Source organism: Petaurus breviceps, unplaced genomic scaffold (genome assembly GCF_028583685.1).
Source record: "Petaurus breviceps papuanus isolate PSGF00001 unplaced genomic scaffold, PetGlider_PUasm1.0 90784, whole genome shotgun sequence".
NCBI lineage: Eukaryota > Metazoa > Chordata > Mammalia > Diprotodontia > Petauridae > Petaurus > Petaurus breviceps.
The window spans coordinates 3,424,315-3,447,211 of NW_027187345.1; the positions used below are offsets into that span (position 1 = coordinate 3,424,315).

The 22,897-nt window shown below is 36.8% G+C and overlaps 1 protein-coding gene across 3 annotated transcripts in view; it reads left to right on the forward strand.

The window, feature by feature from the left end:
* The window catches only part of IPCEF1 (interaction protein for cytohesin exchange factors 1), a 223,400-nt gene that overhangs the window by 148,112 nt on the left and 52,391 nt on the right, over window positions 1-22,897 (forward strand). For all 3 annotated transcript variants that reach the window (XM_069069630.1, XM_069069629.1, XM_069069631.1), the window contains 4 exons: window positions 9,604-9,677; window positions 11,657-11,728; window positions 20,429-20,487; window positions 21,703-21,791. In XM_069069630.1, coding sequence (XP_068925731.1) covers window positions 9,604-9,677; window positions 11,657-11,728; window positions 20,429-20,487; window positions 21,703-21,791 — 294 coding nt within the window. The remainder of the gene's footprint in view (window positions 1-9,603; window positions 9,678-11,656; window positions 11,729-20,428; window positions 20,488-21,702; window positions 21,792-22,897) is intronic.

Here is a 22,897-nt window from a genome sequence, read left to right on the forward strand (position 1 = left end):
TTAGAGAGTGGGTCAATGGGGTCTTGACCCACAGTTTAAGAAGTGCTGAAGGGATTGAGAGTGGAAAAAGTTTAAGAAGCCCTTCACTCTAACTCACTGAGAGTATAAATGACTTGTCCAGGGTCACACAGTCAATATGTGTCAGAAGTAGTACTTGAAGTCTAGTCTTTTTGGCTTCAAGCCTGGCTCTTTATCTAGTCCCTGAAGCTGCCTTGATCTGCATTTACAAAACAGATGCATTAGAAGGTGATTTTGAGAAACTTCTTTCAGACTTTTACAAAGAGATTTTTTGCAGATTTCTTTTACAAAGTAAGGTCTCCAGTTGACTTTATTTCTGAGGAGGATGCTATCTTGGAGGTGATTATGATCTGTGTGTGCCTATGAGGTTGACAGGTCCAATATGAGACCAATAGCCACTTGTATATTGTAGACTTAGCTATCTAAAATATTTTTCAGTATAAAAATTTAGATTTCATTTATAGCTTTTCTGGGAATATAAATTCCTTGTGTGGAGTGAACATTCTTTTCTCTTTTTGATGTTTGTCAAATAGTTGTAAGATTTTAATATTCAGACTTTAAAAATGAAAATTATAAACACATCAGGATTTACTGGGTTTGAAAAAACTAGGATTCACTTAATAAAGCAAGGATATCTGAAGCCAAGTGGATTGGTCATAAGATGAAAACTACCTGCCTTTGGGCTACTTGGTTAAATTTAGCCTACTTCAGTTGACATACAATTAATTCCATTGCATGATTTTTGGTAGGAAATAATGACAAAGGCCTATGGTCACTCGGTAGAATTACCTGTGTTGTTGGACCCCTTTGTGAAGTCTGACACCCTATTCTAGGGATACTTTCTGGTCTTGGTTTTTCCAGATTTTTCTTTCCCTGTCCTGAATGGGAACCTATTCATCAAGACCCTCACAATTAGGGTTAACTTACTCTGTCATGGTTTGCTGAGGTGTATGGAAAATGAAAATGTTTACGTATGAGTATAATGTTCTATATACAGGCAGCTAAGGGAAAAGGTATGATTGAAACACAAGTAAAAAATGAACTCTTGGGACCATGTTGTAGGAGGCAGTTATTTTAAAAAAATTATTGTTCATTTGATCCAGGGCCCTGAAAATTACTATAATTCTAAAAATGCCATGTAACTTCCCAGATTAAATGCCAGTAGCCAGGGTATGCTATTTTCTAAAATCAATCTAGCTCCTCTAGATTCTCAGGTTAAAAATGTCGAATGATGAGGAAAGGTTGAGGCTGCTGAATCTCTTGAGCTTGGGATTTCTGGGTTGCAGCAATCTAAGCTGATCCTGTTGTCTATACTAAGTTAAGTGTGGCAAGCCCCTAGAAGTTGGGAGCTACTAGGTTGCCAAAGGAAGGGTGAATCAGCCCAGCTCTGAAATGAAAAAAATTAAACCATGTGTGCCAATCAGAGCAGGGCTGGCTGAGAAGCCCTTTTAACTTCCAGCCTCTAAGAGATAGGGACACCTAGTCTTTAAAAATAAAAACAAAAACCAAACAAAAACAAAAAAGCCAAGGAAGGTGGATGGGTGGGTGGATGTGTAGGTGGTTTGGAGCAGATATTGAAAATAAGTAAATTTATAACAAATCAGTGTGTTGAAGAGCAAGCCACTGCTGTGGGAAAGGGAAGAATGATAATGATTAAAAAACGTTTCCTTCCTTCCTTCCTTCCTTCCTTCCTTCCTTCCTTCCTTCCTTCCTTCCTCCTTTTCCTCTTCCTCCTCCTCCTCCCTCCTTCTACTTTTCCTCCTCCTCCTTCTTCACTCTTCCCCCCTCTCTCTTCCTCTTCCTCCCTCCCTTTCCTTCTCCATCTTTCTCCCTCTTCCTTCCTTCCTTCTTTTCTTTCTTCCTATAAACATTTCCATCATAGTTGTAATTTTACATAATTATCAGGTTGATTTTAAAAATACAGAAATAAGGCTTTACATTTATTCACATAATCTGTCTGTCTGTCTGTCTATCTACCTAGAGACTAATAGTAATAATAGCTGCTATATTCACCTTCCAGAATAAAACTAGGGTTTACAGTATATACCCTCCCTATATCATTGTGATATATATATATACAATATATAATATAATACATATACATAAAATATAGTAATATATACATATATCTGAATACATACATATGTGTATACACACACACAATATGTATGTATGTATGTATGTATGTATAGCAGAGAAAGAGAGGAATAGCAGCAGTAGCAAAAGTTATTTTCAGCTCTCAATGTCCTGATAGTTAATATAGGGTAGCTAGGAGGCTTAGTTGATAGAGTGCTGGGCCTCCAATCAGGAAGACATTTTTATGAGTTAAAATCAGGCCTCAGGCACTTATTAGTTGCATGTCTCGAGTCAAATCCCTTAACCCTGTTTGCCTCAGTTTCCTTTTCTGTAAAATGTAAAATGAGCTAGAGAAGGAAATGGCAAACCATTCCAGTATCCTCACCAGAAAAACCCTTAGTGGGAGTCGAACACAACTGAAAATAACTGAACAGCAGTTCATATTATTTAGAGGGGGGGAAAAAGCAACCAATAACTATGAAGTCACCTGGAATTTAGGTGAAGATAAGTAAATCTTGCATATTAACACCTGTATTCAGGGCTTTAATTCATTAATGATTAATCTCAAATTACCATATGATGTCACATTTCTATAAAATAATAATTAAACTCAGTGTCATGAATATTAAATTCAAGTGGCATAGACTCCGAATCATCTTATTTCTGAATCAGTAATTGCTACATCAAGAAATACTTTCTTATATGACCAAAGCTTGGGTATATTTGTTTTTTCTATTGTTTTTTTTCTATTATTTTCATGTTCCTCTGTTTTCTCACTACTAGAACTATTTTTTCCACCTTTCAAAATTATAATTCTAGAATAGCAGTCAGCAAATCAGCCACATACTGACTGAATTCTTATTATGAGATCAGAATTTCAGTGTGTATTGTGGTAGAAATGAAGAAGGGTAATTCCTGTGATATCACAGTTGCAGGGAACAAATATTATTCTGCTTTAAAAAAGTGTCGAGTTTAAAATGTTTGTACTAGTGAAACTGGTATTATTAGCCCATTGGGTTTGTAGAACTTTCCTGCTATTTGTACCTACTAGTCTCAATTCACTACAGAGGAAAGAAAATTAAATTTGTAATTAGAAGATCAGTCAAGTTCTGACTGCCTTTCACTTCTGTACGACCTTGGATAAGTCTCTGTGGGAGCACCTAGGTGGTGCATTGGATAGAGCACTAAGCCTGGAATCAGGAGGACCACAGTTCAAATGTGACCTCAGACTCTTACTAGTTTTGTGACCTTAAACAAGTTACATAACTCCATTTGCCTCAGTTTCCTCATCTGTAAAATAAGCTGGAGAAGGAAATGGTAAACCGCTCCAATATCTTTGCCAAGAAAACCCCAAATGGGGTTACGACGAGTCAGAGACAATTTAAACAAATGAACAAACCACACACACACGCAATCTCTTCTGTTTTTTCATCTTTAAAATCAAGAAGTTGGATCAGATAATCTCCAAAGTTCTTATCAGTTGTGAGTCTGTGATCTTCACAGCAACCTAATAAGAAAGGGAGTCATATTTTTTATTACACCTACTTCTACAAATGAGCAAAACGAGACTGTAAGAAGCTTTGTGGCTTACCTAAGTTTCCACAGCTAGTAAATAATAAAGACAGGGACCAATCCAGACCTTTGGACTCCAAGGACAGCTCTCTTTGCTGCACATCACACTGTTTCATAATAAAGCTCCTTTATTAAATCTTCTAAATTCTAAATTTAATGAATACTGAAATGAAAAGAGAACATTTGCATATGCAAAGTGAACAGAAAAAATTTTATATGTCAAGCTACAGAGCTCTATCATATATATTTATATAATGCTATTTTTTTTAAGTTGCCATTCAGTACTCATCTGGTGATTAATTAAATCTACTCCTTAGAAACTGCTTTTCTAGTAAAGCGCAGGAAATTAGCTACATCAGGAAGAAGAAAAAACCCTTTAGAAAATCTATGGGGAAGTCTGAGTAAGAAGTGGTTTTGAAATTTTATTTAATTTTTCATTTTTTTGGTGAGCCTTAAACTGTAGTAAGAGCTTACTTAGAAGGGCTTAGCAATTTTGAATTTGATTGCTTTGATGAACTTTTGCCTGTAAAAATACCTTTCAATGAACAAGGATAGATTATTGGAATTTCTGTTTACCCTGCTCAAAAGTTAATTACAAATAGCTCTTTTGCATAATTATTAGTTTTGTTGACATCTTCAAGTCTCTTGCATGTCATCTAAGCAAGGAAACCTCAGCATTGCTCTTCTGGGAAAGTATAAGAAAGGACTGTGTTCATGCTTGTGTTGGAAAGGAACATGGTCTGGGGGTCAGGGGAACAAGATTCAATCCTGACTATCTAGCCACTGGATGGATGTTATCCTCATTAATATATTTTCTTTCTATTTATTCAGTCGATCAAATATTTACTAAGTCCCTATTTCCTGGCTCTGGAACTAGGCTGTGATACTGTGACCTAATCATTCATCGCTCTGAGTCTTAGTTCCATCATCTGTAAAATGAGAATACTGATACTTACATCACCTATTTACAGATTTGATATGAGAAACGGAATTTTAAACCATGAAAATATTATATATTCAGTTTTAAAGCTGGAAAATATCTTAGAGACCAAGAAGTCTGAAGCTCTCATTTTATAGATGAGGAAACTGAGACTGACAGATGTTAGACTTGCCAGGTCTGAGCACACAGCTCCTAAGAGTCTAAGACAAAATTTGAACTCAGGTCTTCTTGGATCTAAGCCCAGCACTCATCTATACCACTTACAATGCTATGGATTTCAGGGGAAAATTGGGCAAGGTTCTGAAATGAGATAAGGAACTGAAAAAATCCCTCATCTTTTGGTTTAAGTGACTTTAAAGTATTACTTTGAATTATTTGAATCATTACTTTTAAGTATATTCTCCAATTTTTAGATAGGAAATAAATTTAAGTAAAAATGCCCATTGTAAACACCAAGTTTTTTTCTTGAATAGTCTGTCATCAATGTCCTATTTCTTTTTTTTTTTCTTTTTGGAGGGGGAAGGCAGGGCAATTGGGGTTAAGTGACTTGCCCAAGGTCACACGGCTAGTAAGTGTTAAGTGTCTGAGACTGGATTTAAACTCAGGTCCTCCCAGACTCCAGAGCCAGTGCTCTATTCACTAAGCCACCTAGCCACCCCAATGTCCTATTTCTTTCTTTTAGTTGGACTTACTGAAGGAAGAATATTGTTCTTAATTTTGAATCATAAGAACCAATGGATATATGGAGAGATTCTTTCAGGGTTGTCTGATCTGTGGAGCTGGTGTTACTATCATTCCCACAATTTTCCCTACTCCTTCACATCCCACAATGCACTTAAAAAATTGTTGCATGGTTGTATTCCATAATTACCATTTACCTCTTTGAACTCTATCTTATAATAATAATGGCTAGCATTTATATAGTGCTTTATGGTTTGCAAAATACTTTTAAAGGTATTATTTTTTTCTTATACCACCTCTTTGAGGTAGATACTATTATCGTCCTCATTTCCAGGTGAGGAAACCGAGGCAGGCAGCGATTAAGGGTCTAGCCCAGTGTAACACAGTTAAGGAGTATCTGAGGCAGAATTGGAACTCAGGCTTTCCTACTTTTAAATTCTGTGCTCTAGCCAGTATTCTGCTTCTTCAACTGTTACCTAATTTATAAGTACCCAGTTTCTTTTCAGTTGTTATTTTTTATGTGGTACTAAAGTGCTGCTATAAATATCTTGGTATATATTGTGGTTGTTTAGTCATTCAGTCGTGTCTGACTCGTGAACTCATTTGGGGTTTTTTTTTTTGGCAAAGATACCGGAGTGGTTTGCCATTTCCTTCTCCAGCTCTTTTGACAGATGAGGAGACTGAGGCAAACAGGGTGAAGTGAGTTGCCCAGTCACACAGCTAGTAAATGTCTGAGGCCAGATTAGAACTCAGGTCTTCCTGACTCTAGACCAAGAGCTCTATCCATTGTACCACCTAGCTGTCCATATTAGTAGATAGAGGATTTTTTTTTACTTCCTTAGGGTGTATGTAGAGTAATAAGTGGCATCATCAGTTAAAGCCTCCCATTGCCTTTAGTGTAACTAGTTTTAGCCTCCTGCCTTCTTTTTCAAGGCTCTTGCGATGGTTTTTTAACCTTTCTGTGCCTTCAGAGAGAGTTTTCATGTGGTACTGTAATTTAGAGCCATAACAGCAACAGCAATCACTTGGAAGCCAGTCTTCTGATGATGGGCCTGTATGAACTTAATCAGATAACAAGCTTGTTTCTGAGTCAGTAGAAGTTTTTCAGCTTGACAGAGACTTTCAGAGCTTGTGCTTCCCTGACAAAACCCTCAGAAATGCAGATTGGTCCATTCCATGGTGAAACCCAGAGCAGAACTTTGGTGGAGACTTAAAATACCTGTAGTGGAGAACTGAAATGCATATTGTGATGACTTGTTTCATTTTGACACGAAGATGACCCTGAGTTATATCTATAGCAATAAATGTAATGGAGATTTTCAATATATGCTATAACATATTATATGCATATATGCATGCATCATATAGATATAATATATGGCAATACACGTGGTTGAGACTTTATTCATCGTGAATGGGTCATCATGTCATGCAGGTGACCCTTGGTTTTATATACATATAAAATAATACATATAGTAGAAACTTTCAATATGTTCCAGGATATATGATATTGCATATATTATGTATTACAAATGCCTATTATATGTATTTCGATATATATATATCATGTAACCTTAATGCATAATATATAAGTATCTGTGCCTATGTGTATATGATTGTATGTATAGCTTCAGATGTGTATTTTTTTATTTTATTTTATTGGTTTAGGGAACCTCCAGTGAGGAAACTCCTTCTGCCAATGAAGATCTACAGCAGTGCTCAGAAAAAGTCTCCAAGAGTTGTTTAGTGTTTAGTTGTTTAGTCATTTCAGTCATATCCAACTCTATTTGGGGTTTTCTAAGGAAAGGTAATGAAGTGGTTTGCCATTTCCTTCTCCAGCTCATTTTGCAGATGAGGAAACTGAGGCAAACAGAGTTAAGTGACTTGCCCAGGGTCATACAGCTAGCACATACCTGAGGCCACTTTTGAATTCTGGTCTTCCTGACTTCATGCCCAACGCTCTGTCCACTGCACCACCTAGCTGCCCATTGCCTAGTATACTAAAAGGTTATTTAAGACTCGTCCAGGCTTACACCTAGAATGTATCAAAGGCAGGACAAGATTTTACTGACTCCAAGGCTGACCCTGTATCCACTCTGCTGCCACTCATTTGCAGTATATAGGCTACTTTTAGTAAATCAGAATCTGTTCCCAACACTAACATTATTTTGAATTTTAATTTCAATGCAAATTAAATGCTTCATTGTTCTGTTTTTTTATTTCATTGAATGGTTGATGGCTTTTTCTCAATTCCTTTTCTTTGATTTTATTCTTATAGTTTTGTTTCATAAATGTTAGTTTGCATATTTCTGAATCTAGTTTTTCTATTATAATTTGACAAGACCTTGTTAATCAAAATTGGACCATATTTCAATTTGTTCGTGTTTTAGTGAAAGACCATCGAATTCCAAACCATTTGGAGATCATTTTTTTTTCAGATTTGGATTGCCATGGGGTTAGTTGATAATTTGAGAATCACTGGCAATATCTACTACAAGGGACTCTACTCCAATTCATTTATTTCCATTACACACAATGGACATTTATTAAGTTCCTGCTGTGTGCACAGTGTTATGCACAATTACTATGTGAGACAAATCCAAAGTTTAGAAAGATATGATTCCTTCCTTCATTGATGGTGGTGTCTCACAAAGAGCTCTCAATTGCCTGCCAGGGTCTAGAACTTAGGAGGAGGCAGGCAGAAATTTCACGACTCAAACATTAACTATGCTATTCCTGGTAGCTAACTATATTTGAAGGTATACTTTGTGAATCAAATTATTACTTGTGACAATAACATTATTCAGTTACTTGTAGCACTTTACAATTTATGTTCCCATCTATTCATTATCTTAATTGATCTATGTTGTGAAGCATGAAGAGCAGGGGTAATTCTCATTTGACAGATGACCAGACATGCCCAGAGAAATAGAATGACTTACCCAAAGACACGTAACAAGTGGGATTGAATGTATCACGGTGGTCTTCTCTGGATTTTGTGTAATCTATTGCCATACCTTTCCAGAGCAATCTGGCTTCTTCCAAGGCTCTAGGAATCAAGGGATGGGGTGTGTAGGCTTTTGATTTGAAATATGAAGCTCAGGTTCAATATTACTTAGGAAGGGGAAAACACCCCATTTAGAATAGCTGCATCCAGTGGACCAGGGTTTTATTTTATTTTATTTTTTAAGATTTGAGACCCTACATGGAAAGACTTATCATATGGGTCATATTTAGCAAGGAGATAAAGTAGGTATAGGTCCTTCCACTTTGATCAGCATGGGTGGGCCATGTCTTAGTGTTAAAGTGCCATCTTAAAATATTAATTTTGATATAAAAAACAGCTACAAAGTAAAACAGGAGGAAGCATGGAATGTTAGCATGAGTGTTGACTTTGGAGTTAGAACACCTGGGTTCAGATCCTGCATCACACTCCTGTGTGTGACCCTGTGGGTAAAACATTACCTGTTCCTTCATTTTTTCACATATAAAATGATAGAGTTGGACTAGTTGCCTTCTGAGGTTCCTTCCATTTCTAAATTTGTGATCCTAGGACCTAATTATAGAATATGAACACTATTTTCCATTAACAAAGTGTTGTAATATTTAAAACTTTCCACACAGTGTAGTAGCATAGAGTTTGGCTTCTTAGCATACACCCCATGAAGAAAAACCTTCGATATCTTGCATGCTCCTGAGTGTCTCTACCTAGCAGATACTAGAAGGCTCTAATCTTTGTAGATGAGAAGATATCCCAGCACATAGTATCTAGTGACTTGCAAACTTGTATTTGTGTGGTGTTTTTAAGGTTTGCAGAGCCTTTTATGTACATTTGATCCTGGGCAACCCAGCTCTTTTTTTTTCTTTTTGGAGGGGGGAAGGTAGAGCAATTGGGTTAAGTGACTTGCCCAAGGTCACACTGCTAGTTTTGTGTTAAGTGTCTGAGGCTGAATTTGAACTCAGGTCCTCCTGACTCCAGGGCCAGTGCTCTATTCACTGTGCCACCAAGCCACACCCCCAGCTCTTTTTTTAACCCCCATTTTACAGATGAAGAAACTGAGGATGAGAGAGATTTGGTGACTTGTCCAGGGTCACACATCTAGTCAGAGGAAGCATTTGAACCCAGATCTTTTTGACTTTCTGAATGTCCAGCATTCTATCCATTATAACGTATTGGCCTTCATTAAGATTTAGTCTGGTTGCAGCCATGTTTCCTTGTCTTTACCTTACTTCCTAAATTCAGCTTGTCTAGTCATAATAAGATACAATGAGGATAAGCCTGTCTAATTCTGATTTGTGATTTGTACTTCGTTCAGGCAGAGAAAGCTGATGGATTCATCAACTTGCCAGATTTTGCTGTGGACAGAGCTGCTGAATGCAAGAAAAAGCAGTAAGTCATCACATGTCACAAATTCCTGCATGGCCCATATAAATATTCACCTAATTCACAATCATTGTGCATTTGGCTGGGTGGGATCCTGACCTCAAATAGGTGTGGTGGTTCAGAAGTTAATAAAGGGAGCCTGCAAAAGTTGACTAGGAATAGAAGAGTTTCTCTTCATGTGTGTTGGACATTGGCATTCCAATGGCCTCCTAGAAAATTCTACAGTGGATCTCTGTGTTCTGTGATGCAAGGGAACTCTATAAGCAAGTCTTCCTATAGAAGTCAGGAGATCAGATGCCAAGGTTCTGTGCTAGTTAGTAACCGAGATTCAGCAGACCTCCCTCCACATAACTATAGGCATGAAGACAAGTAAGGCCAATGCTGTTTTCTTGTTTAAACTGTTTGTGAAACTATTCATGGCATGGATAGTCATTTATCTTCCAAGCCAGATAATAAATTCTAGGCTAGCTCTCTGCTGAAAACAAATGTTTGAATACAGTGCTTCATGTACAGAGGTAAAATGGAATCAGGAGAGGTTCAGAGCTGGAAAAGGGACTTAAGGTCATCTAGTCCAAGCCTCTCATTTTGTTGATGAGGCCTATAAAGATTATTTAGCATATACAACATTACAGAGCTAGGTAAGATGCAGAGCTAAGACTGGAACCAAGTTTCCTGAATCCCAATACCCTTCCCTTTCTATCCCAATTTCTCACTACAGCTTCCCTAATGATGCCTTTTCCTTTCTCCCCCTTCCCCACCTCCCCTTTTCCCATTCTGTCTTTCACTTTCAATTAATCTGTTTTTTTTTGTTTGTTTTTATTTTTTGCCTTTTGGAGGACAATTGGGGTTAAGTAACTTGCCCGAGGTTACATGGCTAGTTTTTTGTGTGTGTGTGTGTTAAGTGTCTGAGGCCAGAACCAAACTCAGGTCCTCCCGACTCCAGGGCCGGCCCTTTACTCCCTGTGCCACCTAGTCGCCCCCCCCCCCAAAATAATCTTTTTTAATCCAATTAAAAGTCAGCATTCATTAATGGTAGTAGTTATTCTGGCTTATAATATAGTGTTTCAAGAGCCTGGGTTGAGCTGGGTGGAAGGTACTAGCTATCTTTTAGGTGTTGGGGACTTTGGTGCAGCAGGATATGTGCACTTTTGCCTTGACTTAGGCAGCTTTTGGTTAGTTAGCAAAGACGGTCTGGCCATATGCCCTGAGACTTCTGGTTTAAAAGCTAATGTTGAAATAGCCACTAAAAAGCATTTGATGATTAATTTCAGTATTTCAAGCTTTTACTTGAAACTGAGATGAATACCAATTTTATTCTTTCTTTTTGTTCAAAGTGTATTATGTCTGTCATGAATTTAGGATGTATAGAATTGGTTATTACTGAATAATTAAAATATGACAATTTTATATCTGTTTGTCTACCTTGAACTTTAATTACAGTAGATTGGAATACATGTATTTTTTATTAATGAAACTCCAGAAATTATTACGTGACCCACGTCAAAGTGTGACTAACTGGGCAAGGCTTTTAACTCAGAACCCTCCCACAAGGTAATGTTTGTAAAGGCCCCTTTGGAGTTAGGGCCCTGAAACTTCAAGTGCCTTTCTAAATTTCCTGTGTATGTTGGAGGGATCTTCATTGAAACATTTGGGTCAGTTATTGTAAAGTGAAGCTCCTTACCCTGCATTTTTTCTTTGTCTTAAGCATTGACAAACAGCATATTCTTGACCAAATGAAAATGGTATAATCTTATTTTAAAGGGAATTTCTTAAGCATTAATTAACATTATTCTCTCAATCACAGGAGGAATTGACTCATGCCTTTCTGTGGAAGCCAGCTAATGGAATAGGCAGCATTTAATTTGAATAACTTTTTAAACTCGAAGTAGAAAAGGAGAAGGAATATCACTTTTGCTGATATAGCTATGAATTCATCTTCTATTCTACATTAACTTCTCATGTATCTTTACTGTTTTCCCTTCAAGTGCTTTTAAGATCAGCCACCCGCAGATCAAGACTTTTTATTTTGCAGCAGAGAATGTGCAAGAAATGAACATGTAAGTAAATAAAACAGCTGCTTGTGAATTTTTATGGGCATAGACAAATTTGGTGACATTTTGGTATTTTGGATGCCAAGCAAGGGTTAGGCTTTTTTTTTTGTTGTTGTTTTTTGTTTTTATTTCTTAATATTCAGTTTTTAAAAAATTAATGAAAATTTACCTTTTCATCCTCTTGTTAAAAAAATCATTATGATAAGATATGCATAGCCAAGCAAAACAAATTCTTTCATTTGCTATGTCCAGAAAATTATTTGTATCAGTCTCTGCACCTTGAATCCATCACCTGTCAGGAGATGGGCTGCATGTTTCGTCATGAGTACTTTGGAGTCATGGTTAGTCATTACATTGTTGTTACTGTATACACTGTTCTTCTGGTCCTGCTTACTGCATTCTGTATCAGTTCCCAGGTTTCTCTGAAACTATTTCCTTCATCATTTTTTTTTTACATCACAATAGTATTCCTATGGATCAGTTTTGATTTTAAGTGAATTTCACTTTTGCCTCACCAATATGGTAATTTCTGCTGCTTCTAATCTTCCCATCCTTGCCTTTTCCAGAAGCTATCTGTTGTCATATTCTTTCTCTAGGATATGGAGGCCTAAGGGCTAGAAAAGAAAGTACAGCTGAAAATTAAGTTCTTTAAAATTAATTATGGGATGCTTCTGCAGGAACAATAAATTAGGAAGGAGGTAAGAGTGGCCATTTCAAGGTGCTACTGTTGTTAATATTATATAAGCTGTGAAAATGAGAGAATTAGGAAAATGAGGCTAGATGGAACCAGCAGTAAATTTCTCGGTTTTCAGCAGATGCCATCTGTGACATCTCAGCTGGTTTCCACCATGGGGCCATATGGAAGTGGGCATTTATTAAATACTTTTTGGTTGTCACCGTGAGATGCTTGAAGAATTTCTTGGCAGAATACTCCACAACCTCCTGCCATATCCTGTTGACGAACTTGCTGTCAGAAAGATTTTACTCTTAGTATAAATTTCTTTCTCTAATTTATATGCATTTCCTTTTTCTGTCTTTTAAAAATGTATGTGATAGACACTCAGATGGTAGCATCTCTTTGGTTTATATCAGTGTGCAGCTCGAGTGGATTTTAATTGATTGTGGATTTATATGGTGTAGCAAAACTTAAAAGATGAGATTGCCTTACTCTCTTCACATCTGATATGTGTATATTGATTTTATATTTGTATATTGTTTCACCTCCTTACTCCTATCACATCATATCTGATAAGTGTATATTACTTTCTTATTATGTTTTCTTATTACCCATTTATTGCTAATCAACCAATCAACAGGCATTTAATAAGCATTTATTTATACCAGGGACCATCCTAGCTGCTATACAAATACAAAAAATAAAACAATCCTTACTTTCAAGAAGTTTCTCTAGATTCCTTATTGGTTGTGTCTAGAGGAGTAAGACCAGAATGGTGAAGGGCCTTGAGATTGATGGCCTATATCACAATTGATTGAAGGAAATAAAGATGATTAACTTAGGGAAGAGAAGATTTAGTGCTTGGTAGGGGAAGGACAAAACAGTAACTCCATGCATTTGAAGAAGTATCATCTGGGAGAAATATTCAATTTTTTTCTGCTTGATGCTAGAATAGAAAGAAGTTGTAGGAATGCAGAATTAAGCTTAATGTAAGGAAAAGTTCCTCACAATTATGGCAAGCATAAAATGGAATAGGCTGCTTTGGGACACAGTGGGTTCCCACCAGCAAATATGTAACAGCTGGCTGTTCTACACCCCCAGCAAAAAAAAATATATATATATATATATATATATATATATACACACACACACACACACCATGGAATAAACTTTTAAGTTTAATTTTCATTAATAATATTTTCTCTACTACTTTCTTAAGTCTAAGTAACAAAACAAATCAAGCCCCAATTTGTAGCCTTTGCAGATTTCTGAGGTATAAATTGAACAATCAGTTTTCCAGAGACAGTTTGAGCTGGGCTTCCCCTCAAGAGAGGGGGTTTATTGAGAGGAGTATTGTTCTGGTAAGAACTATTCCGGAATTCAGGTCTTCTTAAACTTTTTCCACTTGTGATCCCTTTTCTATTTTTGGCAGCATTGTGTTGCCTGAGGGCATACACAGTGCAAAGTGCACATGCTTTGTGTTCTGAACAGCAGTGAAGTTGTGAAATTCAACATGGGCAATCCTATCAGAAACACCTCAGATTCATTAAGTCTTTGATTTCGAAGTTTTTTGGTCATTGCATGTTAAGAAACTTTGTACTCTTGCCAGATTTTTCACGACCCCATGTGGGGTTGTGACCCACAGTTTAAAAAGCTTTGAGAGGTACCTGCCAACTTTCAACATCCTATGAATCTATGACCTTCCCCTATGGTCTCTTCTTACACTGTCCCCATCTTCCTGTGAAATATCTATGAGGGAAAGTAGTAAAGACTTGACTTATATCCTCTTACTTGCCAGCAACATTTAGTTTTTAGTATACTGAACCCAGGTCACATACTTTCTGATTGCTGTCTCCCTCACCAGTAATCGATGGATCAGCACTCTTCAGGTGAGGAGCAGCCTAGCTCCTTAGTACAATGGGTTCCCTTTTTCTAGAAGGAACAAAACAAGGGATGAGGTAGCCAAGCTTAGAACTAAATCCCAACTTGGTTACTTATTACCTTTTGACCTTGGGTAAGTACTTTAACCTCTCTGAGAATCAAGTTTCTTTGTCTAGAAAATGAGGCGGTATGGTTCAACTGATGAGCTCTAAGGTTTCTTCTTCATCCAAATCAATGATTGATTTTATGATCTTGCCTAACATAGGATAAAGAATGGTCTCAGCCTAGGTTTGTTTTGGTCTTGTTTAGCAAGCATGTAGTACTCTGAAAAAATGATAAATCTATAGTTTAAAACCAAAGCACAGAAATTTTTTAAAAATTAGGACAGTTATTACCATTATTAAACAAATTTATGGATCTTTGTTTTTACATCACATTGTTTCCAATAAATTCTTACTCTCTTTGTCTACTTAAGTCCTACCTTGCAGCAAAGAGTAAAATGAGAAAAAAATCTAAAATTAAAAACAATTCAGTGAAACTGACTGACTGTTTGTTCTTATCTGACAGTAAACTGATTCTTACACACCCATATCCTTCCATCTCTGCAGTGGAAGGAGGGGAGTACACGTACCAATTCTTTTCTGTGTTCAAGCCTGGTCATTATAATTACAGAGCATTCAGTTTTTTAAAAACCTGCTTTTATTGTTTACATTGTAGCCATTGTGCCTGTTGTTTCTTGATTTTTTTAAACATCTGAATCAATTTATGTCTCTTCATTTCTCTGAATTATTTATATTTCTCATTCGGTTAGTGGTATTTCATTAGATTAAGGTACCACAATTTGTTCGCCAGTTGAAGAAGATGATTTTATTTCTTTTCTACTAAGCAAAGTAAAAGCAGGAGTCATAAAGAAGGCTTGAATGTTAAAGTGCTTTTAATTTGTGAAAGAAATCTTAAGTATCATTGACTAGATCTGCTGTATAAGGGAACACATTCTGTGTATTTGAAGGTAGTAGGTATTCTGTAATAGTGAGGGCCAGCCCTGGACAAAATGATGAAATAGATGAAAGTTGCCTTTGGTTCCCTCTAACACTAGCTTTGATCTTCAATGTCCATAATCTCCCTTGATACCTCCCACTTGACCACGTTGGTCGTATTAGAATAATAATAATAACTGCCCTTCACTCACAGGGTTATTTTGAGTTTCCCTGTCCGTAAAGGATTTGGGAACAATAAAACATTCTGCATGTATTAGTGATTATTTTCATCTGCTAGACAAAGCTCCACATCCCCAGCTTCCTTTTCCCCACTTTCAAATTGACCTGTACTGTCTTATTCCTTCAAAAAAAAAAAACTCTCTTCCATGTGACAATGGGTGTCAATTGGCCAATCAGATAAACAAATCGCTGGCAATGCTTTAGCAAGATCAGAGGCAAGGGATGTTTATTAATTAAAAGAGCAAAAATGCCCCAAGGAAACCCCTTTAGATCAAAGACTATTTTGTCCAGTGGAAATTATATGTGCCATTTAAGAACAATGATCATATTTCTCCCATAATGTATTTGTTCCAAAGCAAAGGAAAATGCTTCATTCCATCACATTTACCAAATTAAAAAAAATTACTAAAGGAATGTAAGTTAATGACTTTTTTAGAAAAAGCTGCATTTTCTCACGTTTACCAAATTAAAAAATATGAAGAAGCAAGCACGTTTTAATGATTAAAAAAACACCCAACATCTGCTTGTTATGAACTAAGGGCTTAATGTTTGGCTCTAGCATTGTAGTCTTTAGCAACAACTGGTTTTCTTTCTTTTTTTTTCCAGCTTATTTTTACTCTGACCTTAACAATCATCAAATAAAACAGGCATTTTGACATACATAGCAGAACAGAAAAAGAGCAATGTACATGAAGCTGTAGATCTCTATTTTGTAGTTTTCTTTTTAAGCATGTAATAAAGAGTAATTGTCATGTGCAAATAAAGGCACATTTAGTTTTGAGTCATGTCTGAAAACACTGATTCACAGTCAGGTTCACAGACTGTATGGCACCTGCTTTAAGTGAGGGACTAATCTTGCGAAAAACATATTAGAAATATTGTTGGGGCGGCTAGGTGGAAGCAGTGAGTAAAGCACCGGCCCTGGAGTCGGGAGGGCCCGAGTTCAGTTCCGGCCTGAGACTTAACACCCACACAAAAATACTAGCCATGTAACCTTGGGCAAGTTACTTAACCCCAATTGCCCTCCAAAAGGAAAAAAAAAAAGAAGAAATATTGTTGAGATGGCAGAGGGGGAACCAATGTGCCCCATCCCCCAATCTCAATAACACAGCTGCCACATAAAGACACCCAAGCATCAGAACCAATTTATAAACCTCTTTTCACTGTCATATTAAAATGACATTCTAATTTATATTTATTTACAGAAAGTCAGAAAGGTAGCACTGAAAAGTTACTGTAGCTGTACGTCTCCCCTCAGTCTGAGGAGCCCTATTAAGGCTTATATTTTCAACTCTAGGAAGGCCTTAAAGGAGTAAAACAGCCTGAGATCACAAGTCTTCCCAGTCCATATACTATTATATTATCCTCTTATACCTTTCCTTCTGTTTTGTCTGTGATATTTAATAGATGATTCAGTGATAATTCTGAAACCAAAGAGAAATCTAGCTCACTTTTGTAGTGCTCTGATTTTTAACTGGTTGATAAACCCTTTATTAAAATTCTCTTCCAGGACCTCTTCAGAGTATATAGCATCAGGATGCAGAGTTAATTTTGGCTCCTTGCATGCTAGGCAAATGAAGCTTACACTTAGAAGATACTATCTAAGCTCAAAGGTTTTAGTAACTGATCCAATGACAGTAGTGTTAGTCTGATACCTACTTTAGCTAAGCCTGAGAAACTCATCACTAGATTTGCCATACTTGGGATGATGAATCTTTTCTGCTTCCACTGTTATCAATGTTTACCAGGTCACAGAGGATTTGTGATTTGTAGCAGTATAGTGGATAACCATATTGACAAAGTCACTGCTTTTTTGAAGCATTGATGAAGAATAAATAATATAAATATTTCTCAAAATCATAACCGATACACTTGACAAGAAAGAGAGACCACTTTTAGATGTCATTTCCATTTTTAGAGCTTTGTCTTCATGGGTAACAGCTTTGTTTGAGTAGCTACATATCTATCCTAGGCCGGAGGGAAAAATACTTAAGGTTAATAGAAACCCCTTGTGTTTTGCAGTTACCCTCAATTTAAAACTACATGGGGAAGAAATTGCAATGGGAAGAATCAGTGTCTAAACTCAGTCTGGGGGTAGAAGCAGGCTTTTCTGCCAGAGTGTCAGAAATAAGAATGCTTGGATTTTGTGCATTGATGTCTCAACACCCATGCTATGCTAGCACACACATTCACATCAAAGGAATGTACAACAAACACCCAGGAAACATCTGTCATCTTCTCTTTCCATAACTGTGTGTCCTTTTGTGTAACCATCCATTTAACCACAAAAAGATGCTTTCTTATAGACTTAATATTTTCGAAAATTCCTGGTGAAGGGAATGATCTAAGTCAGTGAGTTCTAAAAACTCAGTAGTCAAGTAAAAGCTCCTAATCAAAAGTCTGTTTCTTATAATTGGTTACTGCTTTGTGTACATTGGTGATTGAGACTACAATATACCCTCTCTCTTTATATATACATAATGAATAGGGTGCAGATGGGGCAGTGGCTAGAACACCAGACCTAGAGTCAGAAAGACATGGGTTCAAATCCAGCCTCAGATATTTATTAGCTAATGTAACCCATGTCAGGTCCCTCAACTCTGTTTGCCTTAATTACCTCATCTGCAAAATGAGCTGGAGAAGAAAATGTCAAAATACTCCAGGATATTTGCCAAAAAACCCCCAAATGACTGAAAAACAATAACGACAATGAATGAAGACAGATAGATTGTTCTTGGTAATTGTTTTTTTTTTCTATTGAAGCTCTGGTAAATTACTATGCTTTTATGAACTGGGAAATCCATTATTTTTGTGAACTCTTCTCAAAACTTGAGATTCTTTTTTTACTTTTCAACTTTTAATTTTTGCTCTATATTGGATGAAATAAAATAAGACCCTCACATTTTCAGTAAACTCATATTTTGCCATTATGGAGTTTCTAAGTGGGTTAATTACATGTTACCATATCATTCCTAAGTAGAAAGTGATCAGGCTCCCATGTCACCATGTTGGTGCTGGCATCAATATTCTCTTAAAATGTCCATCAGAGTGATTGCTCTCATGGAAACATAAACTTTATGCAATTGGTATTATTTCATTTGCTATATTTGTACCTCATAGATCCTAGTACAGTGTCTGGTTCATGATAAGTTCTTGAAAAATGCTTGCTGATTGATTGCTTGTTGAGGTCTGTAGTTCTATGAAAACCACCATGGTTACCTTTACCCTAACACTGGCTAAAAATAATATGTGGAAGACATAGCTTATTTGCCATGCTATAGAAATTCTTGGTTTCCTTCCTTCCTCCCTCCCTTCCTCCCTCCCTCCCTACCTCCCTCCCTTCCTTTCCTTCCTTCTTTCCTTCTTTCCTTCCTTCCTTCCTTCCTTCCTTCCTTCCTTCCTTCCTTCCTTCCTTCCTTCCTTCCTTCCTTCCTTCCTTCCTTCCTTCCTTCCTTTTTTATTTCTTTCTTTCTCTCTATCTTTCTCTCTATCTTTATTTCTCTCTCTCTTTCTTTCTCTCTCTCTTTCTTTCTTTCTTTCTTTCTTTCTTTTTTTCTTTCTTTCTTTCTCTCTCTCTCTCTCTTCCTCCCTCCCTCCCTTCCTCCCTCCCTCCCTGCCTCCCTCCCTCCCTTCCTTCCTTCCTTCCTTCCTTCCTTCCTTCCTTCCTTCCTTCCTTCCTTCCTTCCTTCCTTCCTTCCTTCCTTCCTTCCTTCCACATGTTTTGGTATGCTCCAGTGTAACATGGTGCTGGAATGTTAATAAGAATAATCATAATTGAGTTTGACCATATCTAGCATTATTATAGAATCTTAGGTTTTAGAGCTTGAAGAAAACTCCAAGATCATGTGTTCTAATCTTTTCCTCTTATCGATCTGTAAACCATGATGTAGAGAAGTTAAATGACTTTCCCAAGGCATCATACTGGCAGTAAGTGACAGGGTTAGGGTCTTAATCTAGGTCATCTACTCTAAGAAAGTGTAATTTTGTTTCTAGCTGAAAATTTTAAAATGATGCAGCTGGGGAATGTTCCCTCATAGAAACACATCTCTACTTAAAAAGTAAATAGAAAACAGGATCTTCAAATGTTTGAATTATATTTAACTTTTCAAAAACTATATCTTTCATAAATTAAGGGATACCATAAATTAAGTCATAGTCAGATTTTTAGTAATTAAACGTGGAAATATCTTTTTTTATGTATTATGTACACTCCAAGGCTTCCCAAAGAGAACTATCCAGTCGTTTGTAGTCAAGGAGATGTAACTTTGATGATCAACTGAGTCAAGTATTTAGAATTTGAAGTGATGACAAAGTATTTGGAATGAAAACTTTCAAAGGAAGTTATATTTGGCCCTAGTATTTAGAATGCCCCAGAAAGCTATGCAATTTTATTGCTGCTCAGAACCAATTGCCCAGTTGTTCACAATCAAGGATGGCCTGAATAAAAAAGTTATGAGAAAGCCTTAGGCCCACATTTTGTAGAAGTATATGAAGGTTGTATATCTACATCATGAACTACCAGCCCTTCTGGGAAAAAAAAATTCCCTTGAATTATTGCCTCTTTCTGCTCCCATACAGATAGTGGGTAGAAATTGAAATTAGCTTTATTTTTTGGTTTTTTTTTTTGGAGGGGGAAGAGGCAATTGGGGTTAAGTGATTTGCCCAAGGTTACACTACTAGTAAATGTCAAGTGTCAGAGGTCAGATTGGTCCTCCTGACTCCAGGGCTGGTGCTCTATTCACTGTGCCACTCAGCTGCCCTTTGGGACATTTTAGCAACAGGACTGAAGTAATTTCTTGCTGAAGATGTTTGGGGAAGAAGACTCAGTGAGGGGATTTGAGGCTGGGGTACCAATTTGGTGTTGGGGCATTGGGACTCCATGATCATTAAAGTTTGTCATATCACATTTTTGCTTTCTATTTTGAATTTTAGGTGGTTAAATAAGCTCGGGTTAGCTGTAATCCGTCTTGCGTCCACAGGAAAAGAAGAAGGTATGCTTTATTTTAAACCTATGCTTATTTATAGTGGGAGGTGATTAGGTGATGGAAATAGAATGGGCTTTTATGCAGATGAAATGAACATATCACATCTGAACTTGAACTTCCCTAAAAATTAGAATGAAAGAGAAGGGAAGAGGAAGAATAAAAGGAAGAGGGAGGGAGGAATAGAAATGAAGATAGAAAGGAAAGGAGAATATAAATGAGTGCTGTACTGGTCAGTTTGTACTGGCTATAAGTATGTTGTTACCCTTACTTTACCCACATAGTAGCTGTAGGTTTCATTGGCACTGAAAGCAATTGCCAGTATAAATGTTTTATTTCCCCACTTCTATAGTTATGACAGCTCACACTCAGACAGACACCCCTTTTACTGATCTAGTCATGCTCTCAGCCCGACAACATTCCATCCTACGGTTTCCTCTCTTGTATTTTAGCATATGTGCTAGGTGGGTATGCTGCTAATTCTTGAAAGAATGGATTAATAAAGGGATGCCAGGACCTGAAATGGTGCTAGTGGGAGGTCTCATCATATGGGTCTGCCTAGAGCTTACATGCTTCAAAAGGCTTAAGAGTCTCTAGTCCTTTCTAAGTAATCACTAGATTTTAGTTTTTAACCTGGGGACTGTGAAACTCTTAATTTTTTTTTCTTGCTATATTTTCATGTAATTGATTTCTTTTGTAATATTATACATTTTATTTTATGCATTTAAAATATTATTCTCAAAAGGATTCACCTGACCCCCAAAGGGATCCGTGACACAAAGAATATTAAGCAACCCTGCAGTAGAAGGAACTAAGAACAAAATTTAAACTTTTAAATGAAACAGGTATAGAATCTTCAACCTTGAAATGGAAAGATTCTTCCTCTCCTTATCCATTTGCTGCAGCTACCTATTCTAACCTGATCTTAAAACCATTTAAAGAAACTCAACACAATGAAACCAGCCCACTCATTCTCATTTTTGTCTCTCTTTCCTCAAAGTAGGCAGTTCCCTAGGCATGGCATTCTGTGCAGGAGAAATGAATTTTGTGTGTGTTGACCTTTGCAAGAAAATTAGCCAGAAAAATAGCTCAGCTGATGCTTTATGGAAGAAGCAGCAGTGATATATATATATATATATGTATATATATATATATATTTGTGTGTGTATGCATGCATATATATCAAACCCCAAAGACAATTGAGTACTTCCATTTTCATTGCAGAATGCTACAGTGAAAGTGAACATGAGGATCCTGAAATAGCTGTGGAGACGCCACCCCCTCCCTACTCTGCTGAGCCTCCAACGCATTTGGTGTGTGTAATAGTAATTAGCCTGCTTGTCATTGCTACAGTGGCATTAACGTCATTCTACCCTCTTTGTATAATGTATCGATGACTAATAACTTTTAAGTGATGCAGTAACTTAATGTGTCTACCAAATGGGCAGGTGTTTATTTAGTCATTTATAACCCTGTGGTCCTCCTGGATGCTGATTTGCAGCCTTCTCCATGGCAACACATTGATATGACAAACTCAGCATCTGTGTGCATAAGTGATTACCTCAGATATGTCATTATTTCTAAAAGGAGAGTGCAGAGGACTTGGACCAGAATATTAAAAGCATCCAGGTTACCAATGCAAAACCAACTGAAATTATTAATGAAGAGACCAGGTACTGAAAAATGTCTTCTTATCTGGATTACACTTGCAACATGTATTAGAAGGAATGATAATCACTCTGATTATTTGCGTGACAACAAAATGCAAAGTCTCCAAATTCAGGACTTAATAAGCATATTTAAAAATAGATTTTTAAATCAATATCTTTTGTTTTTGCATTGCGTTATTGCTTAGTAAGTATTTTGTAGGTAAATATAGGTTTGCATAAAAACAGGCTTATGTATATTTTTGATTGCCCAGCTATACTTACCAAATCAATTCCTCCTTAACTTGCTCCCAAGGCTCCTACTTACATTACTTGTCTAAGAAAACAGAGCTTTATATCAAAACACATGTGCTTTTGGAATTCATCTCCAAATAAACTCTAATGTACACTTAATGTAAGGAAATGAGAACAGCAAAAACTGTTAAATTTTGTTTGAGGTCATTCTATGCTTTCTCTTAGACCTAGTGGAAATTCTTTTAGCCTCTGGGCACGTAGGGGACTTCTAATTGTCATTTACAGTGTTGGTTTAATAAAGCTGTTCCCTCTGGGGCAGTGGTCTGGCAGTTTCCTTATCTAAGGGTTTATTTAATTTTCTTCTTTTATCAATAGTACTTCCAATTTTCAAAGTTTATCACAAAGGAACAATAGCCAGTCATAGGATCATAGATCTAGAATTGTTAAGGACCTTCCATGCCCTTCTTTCACAAGTGGGGCAACTGAAGACAAGATGGCTTAAGTGGCTTGCCCAAGTC